This window comes from Saccostrea cucullata, unplaced genomic scaffold (genome assembly GCF_032062105.1).
Source record: "Saccostrea cucullata isolate Sc308-1 unplaced genomic scaffold, CSIRO_AGI_Scuc_v1 ctg3001, whole genome shotgun sequence".
In the NCBI taxonomy this organism is placed as follows: domain Eukaryota; kingdom Metazoa; phylum Mollusca; class Bivalvia; order Ostreida; family Ostreidae; genus Saccostrea; species Saccostrea cuccullata.
The window spans coordinates 53,290-60,054 of NW_026934620.1; the positions used below are offsets into that span (position 1 = coordinate 53,290).

General features: G+C 38.0%; 1 protein-coding gene across 1 annotated transcript; it reads right to left on the reverse strand.

The window, feature by feature from the left end:
- Positions 1–4,655: 4,655 nt before the first annotated feature.
- On the reverse strand, positions 4,656–6,125 carry LOC134241058 (uncharacterized). Its single transcript, XM_062723152.1, has one exon. It carries the CDS (start codon positions 6,087–6,089, stop codon positions 5,595–5,597), a length of 495 nt encoding a protein of 164 aa, XP_062579136.1. The 5' UTR covers positions 6,090–6,125; the 3' UTR covers positions 4,656–5,594.
- Positions 6,126–6,765: the final 640 nt, after the last annotated feature.

Genomic DNA, 6,765 nt, shown 5'->3' on the forward strand with positions numbered 1-6,765 from the left:
GATAAAATATTTGATAAGAAAAAATGACAAGAGCACAACAATTCTTTTATAGATTTACCAAGTTGAAACGTCTTTTTTGGGTCAAAACTCAACTTGCCGAGTGAAAGCGTCGAATCTACACTACCCCAGGAGGCTTCCACATAAGTTTAAGCTTTTATGGCATTTTGATTCTTGAGAAAAATATTTTGTCTTTTCTTGAAAACCTCTCCATTTTACGGGCACGTACCTTCAGGGGGTCTGGGGATCTCCCCACACCTTTTCCCATTAAAAATGTTCTTGAAAGGCCGGTTGCCCTTCCATTTTTTTGGAAAGTGAAATAAGGGTAATGTAGTAGTGTATATGAATAAAATTTGGTACTGAAAGAAGTGATGCTTACCCCCGCCCCTCTCTAAATTTTCTTTCCAGGTAAGTTGATTTTTTTCTGTGGCTACCCAAAATTTTAACAAGAGGCCCAGGGGCCACATCGCTCACCTGAGCAAATCCGCTAAGAAAAAGCACAAATCAAATCAGAACTGAGTTCACTGAAGAGGGGGGGGGGGGTGAATTTTAATACCACTTGAGATTGTCATCATATTAATACAGATATGACTTTGCTGTTCTTAATAAAAAGATTTTTCAAAAACATTTTCTTCCTATATATATATAACTTCATAATAATTTGAATTTGATTCCCATTGTTTCCCTCCCTATCCCAAAGGGCCATGATTTGAATAAATTTAAATCTTCAATACATGAGGATGCTTAAATGTCAATATGACAAAACATAGCTTTTCTGTTCTTGGGATTTTTCCCTTTATTTTTCTATGTAAAACTTTGATCCACCATTGTGGCCCCACCCTACCCTTCAGGGTTATGATTTGAACAAATTTAATTCTACACTACCCGAAAATGCTTCCATATAAATACTAGTATTACTAATCATAGCTTTGCTATTCTTTGGAAGATTTTTTTTTATATATATTTTAATGTAAAACTTGGATCCCCCACTGTGACCCACCCTATCCCTGGGGGTTATGATTTGAACAAACTATAATCTACACTACCTGAGGATGATTCCACATAAATATCACTAATCATGGCTTTGAAGTACTTGAGAAGACGATTTTAAAAGATTTCCCTATCTAGTCCTATGTAGAACTTTGATCAGCCATTTTGCCCCCCCCCAACCCCCAGGGGTCATGACTTGAACAAACTTGAATCTACACAACCTGAGGATGATTTCACATAAGTTTCATCTTTCCTGGCCCAGTGGTTCTTAAGCATGCTAAGAAGAAGATTTTTAAAGATTTTCCCTATATACTCCTATGCAAAACTTTGATCGGCCATTGTGGCCCCACCCTACCCCTGGGGGTCATGAATTGAACAAACCTGAATCTACACTACCTGAGGATGCATCCACATGAGTTTCATCTTTTCTGGCCCAGTGGTTCTTGAGAAGAAAATTTTTTAAAGATTTTCCCTATATACTCCTATGTAAAACTTTGATTGGCCATTGTGGCCCCATCCTACCCCCAGGGGTCATGAATTGAACAAACTTGAATCCACTCTACCTGAGGATGCTTCCACATGAGTTTTATCTTTCCTGGCGCAGAGGTTCTTGAGAAGAAGATTTTTAAAGATTTTCCCTATATACTCCTATGTAAAACTTTGATCGGCCACTGTGGCCCCACCCTACCCCTTGGGTCATAAATTGAACAAACTTGAATCTACACTACCTGGGGATGCTTCCAAATGAGTTTCATCTTTCCTGGCCCAGTGGTTCTTGAGAAGAAGATTTTTAAAGATTTTCCCTATATACTCCTATGTAAAACTTTGATCGGCCATTGTGGCCCCATCCTACCCCCGGGGGTCATGAATTGAACAAACTTGAATCCACACTACCTGAGGATGCTTCCACATGAGTTTTATCTTTCCTGGCCCAGTGGTTCTTGAGAAGAAGATTTTTAAAGATTTTCCCTATATACTCCTATGTAAAACTTTGATCGGCCATTATGGCCCCATCCTACCCCAGGGGTCATGAATTGAACAAACTTGAATCCACACTTCCTGAGGATGCTTCCACTTGAGTATCATCTTTCCTGGCCCAATGGTTCTTGAGAAGAAGATTTTTAAAGATTTTCCCTATATACTCCTATGTAAAACTTTGATCGGCCATTGTGGCCCCACCCTACCCCTTGGGGTCATGAATTGAACAAACCTGAATCTACACTACCTGGGGATGCTTCCAAATGAGTTTCATCTTTCCTGGCCCAGTGGTTCTTGAGAAGAAGATTTTTAAAGATTTTCCCTATATACTCCTATGTAAAACTTTGATCGGTCATTGTGGCCCCATCCTACCCCCGGGGGTCATGAATTGAACAAACTTGAATCCACACTACCTGAGGATGCTTCCACATGAGTTTCATCTTTCCTGGCCCAGTGGTTCTTGTGAAGAAGATTTTTAAAGATTTTCCCTATATACTCCTATGCAAAACTTTGATCGGCCATTGTGGCCCCACCCTACCCCCAGGGGTCATGACTTGAACAAATTTGAATCTACACTACCTGAGGATGCTTCCACATGAGTTTCATCTTTCCTGGCCCAGTGGTTCTTGAGAAGAAGATTTTTGAAAAATGCCATTAATTTTTCATTAATTCATAATTATCTCCCCTTGGAAAAGGGCTTGGCCCTTCATTTGAACAAACTTGAATCCCCTTTACCTAAGGATACTTTGTGGCAAGTTTGGTTGAAATTGGCCCAGTGGTTCTTGAGAAGAAGACGAAAAAGTGAAAAGTTTAAGCCGACGCCGACACCGACGACAACGCCGACGACGACAGACAACGTACAAATTTTGATCAGAAAAGCTCACTTGAGCCTTCGGCTCAGGTGAGCTAAAAACGATAGACGTCCCTGCAGCTGTATAAGGGAAACGACCCTTCACAGTGGCGGATTTAAGGGGGGCGCACCCGGCGCCCCCCCCCCCTAAAATTGTAAAAATTGACGTAAATCACAGTTTAGTCTAGATATTGTAAATACAGTGCCCACTGTCCAATCCGACAACTGTGCAATCCGGCACACTGGCACTTCCGACGCAAAACTTTATTCCCAAAAAAATCTTTATATAACTTATGTAGAAAAATACTTTACAATCCGACCACTGTGCATTCCGAATTCCGACACCTTTTTGTAAACACAGCCTATTAATTGCATTGCAATTTTACCTGTGTTATCCGACATAATTACACGGCTCGTTAATTAAACCCCAGGTAGGTATACCATAATTAGCCGCTGGCCAATTACGGGTCCCAGCTGTGATTTTACAGTCCCATTTGGTCAGTTGGTCATCTGAATATGTAGTCAGTGATTCATGCTGAAGTTTGTAGGTGTTTTGTTTATGTACACAATAAATGAACAAAACTCAAATTAAAAAAACGTAAATAGCATTTGGCTTCGCCTCATACAGATTGACAATAACGTGTGTCAAAAACTAACTCAGACTGGCATTAAAAAATGAAGACAGTTTAAATTGTAATTCATCTCACTAACGACACATAAAATATGCTTTTGGAGAACTTTTTTTTGAAATAACAAAGAATATCAGGTATCGATAACGTCTTAATCAGGATTCTGTGTTCAACAGATAAAATTATGGTTTAGAAGTTTTCCGCAAGTATTACCTCTCAACCAACTCTCTTTCGCGGCCGGAAATGCGAGCGTTTCGTTTACGTAGCTCTTTTCTAAGCGTGGATAAATCCCACGACCCATAATCGGCCAATACATCTTTAAAATTTAATTAAAATAGCAAGGTATACAAGGTCGAAATTACGTTGGCACTCTCTAAAACTGGAAGAACGAAAAGTCACGAACTTAAACGTGTCATGCGACACCTATATAATTCAGGGACGATAATGTGCAATTGCTAAGGACGCCCGATATTTCGAAAGCATTCCGGTGCCAGACAACTCACCGAAAGATTGGTCACCGACAAAAGATACATAATATTATCCAGTATCTTGCAACTCTGACAGAAGAGACTTTAATGAAACAGCGACTTAACAAAAACAGACAACAATTGACACTTTTTTCACTAAACCTCAGGAACTGTAACTAACGTTATACGTTGCATTGTTTATTGTCTGAAACTGTAAATAGAAATGTACCATGCCATTTAATTATTTATTGAAATAAAATCACATCTTCATGTAAAAATATTTCATATGAAATAATTATGGAGGCCACGATTAACCATGTACCTTTTACTGATAATGTTGGATGTAATGCCATACTTGACAAATTGTGACAGAAATAGCCAACACTGAGTAATCCGACACACTGTTTAATCCGACATAAATTCTATTTCCCATGGCTTGTCGGATAAGACAGGTTTCACTGTATGTATACTTGGTAGACCTTATTTTTACCCTACAAAATCTCTAGAATCCAGGAGCTTCCGGGGGCTTCGCCCCCCTGGGCCCCCACCAGGGCTTTGCCCTGGACCCACTGGGGGAATCAAGGCGGCCCCCAGACCCCTTGCCTACTTTTGGCGCTAAACAATTTAAACTCCCCTTCACCGAGGAATATTTTGTACAACTTGTGCTAAAAACTGGTTTCACAAGACACACATTGTCGTCCAGGTGCTATCTTTTAAGGATAATAAGTTATTGTTAAAAATTAAGAAAATTATCTAAATTTATTTTAAACACAACGGTTTTATTAACAATTCTATTAAATTGAAATACAGAGTAAAAAAGAATTACACATAAAAAAGTATTGAAAGAAAATATCTGTATACGTAGGAACAATTTCATAAGAATAAACATGTGACGTCAACCTTTCAAAGTATAAAGTGACATATGAATTAAAGTAACTTACATGTTCATAAAATCACAAACTAGTACATAGTATCCTACTTAGTAGAACAACACACGCAACAACATCAAATAAAATTTAAATTTTCAAATTGTTTAGGAAGAAACAACTTTTGTAAAACTGCGCTACATATATAAATATATATACATGTATACATAACTTTTTTTCAATATTCCTAAAAAAAAAACTATGGCAGCTTATATGAGATCAATCAAAATGATCATTGTCATTGTACTGTAAAATCACATATTTTCGTGGGGGTCAAATTTTCGTGGTTTGAGGAAAAAATGTTGCTTCATGGGGATTTGATTTCGTGGATGAAGAACTTTTTAGTAGTTGTGCATATGAAAATTTACATTTCGTGGTCGGCATGGATTCGTGGGTCTCTTCATACCTCAAAAACAACGAAAATTAACCCCCCCCCCCACGAAAATTAGTGATTTCACATGAGATTTCACAGTACATAGATTCACAGTAATAATTTAAGCAGTAATTAATGTCATACTTTTCAATTCAGATCTACTCTTAATACTAACTGGTCCTCTACAGTATTAAAGTAACATGTGATAGATACACTTTTGTTCAAGATATGTTATGCAATAAACCAGTACAACAGCAATATAAATGTATAGCTACCATCTAAAAATTGGCAAGCGTTGGTTACTTATGTTGGTGATTTTTGTTGTGTAACATAATATAAGGCAGCTACACATACGCATATTAGACCAGGGCACAAAAACTCTTCTCATAATATCTTTTTCACTACAAGTACAATGACTGTGATTACAATACACCCAACAAGGACAGCAATATAGCTCAATATTATAGCAGGTTTGGCCCACTTCTTGGCCAAGACATATAAACCTTTCCTGTAGGTCCTAATAGCTTTCCAGGCATATTTATTGGCAAAAGCCCCTATAGGGAAAAAGAATAAGACACTGATATACGACAAGCATAGAATCTGGTTAAATGTTGTCCAGGGACGTGGGGTCAAGTCACTCTCAGGGACTTTTCTCACAAGATGGGGCAATGTCATTGTGTGTGGATTTTCCTTAGAGGCTTGAATTTCATAGCTTGTGATTTTTTGGTCTTTGCTTTTGGCGGCCTGATTTTGTTTTACAAGAGAGACGTTGACATGCTTTGGATCAGCTTGGCTCGACTGTGGCTCAGTTGTTGGAGATTCTTTTTCACGTCCCTCTTCTAACTCAACCTGTAAGTTATTTCCTTCTGTGGAATCCATTTTATAAACAGCCCTCAAAGATGTCACTGAAATTAATCTGTTAATTAAAGACGAAAAATTACAATGCATAATTAAACATACCCCAAAACATTGTTTTTTTTTATTATTCATATTGGGCACTGAATCAAAGTTTAACACAGGAATAAATGAATGACTATAAATATCGAAAAAATTCTTCTCAATAAGAACAAAGACAACATTCTTAGTCATATTAATCCTCAGAAAATCATGTTTGTTCAAACTGTGTCCCCCACCCCCATCCCAAAGGGGTTGAGTAAGGACACGATGGTAAATCAGTTTTACATAGAATACACGTTTACAGGAAATAATTATTAGCAATCTTCTTTTTAAAAACAGCAAAGCTATGATAAGGGTAATTGATATGGATTTTTTTTTTTTCAGGTAATGTAGATTCAACTTAATTAATGTTAAATTCATTTATTATTTTTAATGACATTCTTTGCACGGATGTTAGTGTGAGGGGCCGAGGGGGATAATTTCTGTGAAAGAAAACCGGGGATAAAAACACGTATCTGAGCAGGCAACCACCTTACCCTTTCAAGTACAACCTTCGTCGATCACAGGGATCGAACTCGGATTGCGGCAATAAGAAACGAGTACGCAACCACTCCACTACCCGGTCACCCTATTGTGGTCCCGGCCTTCCTATCGTGTA

Excerpts from the sequence above, each read along its gene's own strand:
- LOC134241058 (XM_062723152.1), bottom strand. The coding sequence starts at position 6,089 with ATGGATTCCACAGAAGGAAATAACTTACAGGTTGAGTTAGAAGAGGGA.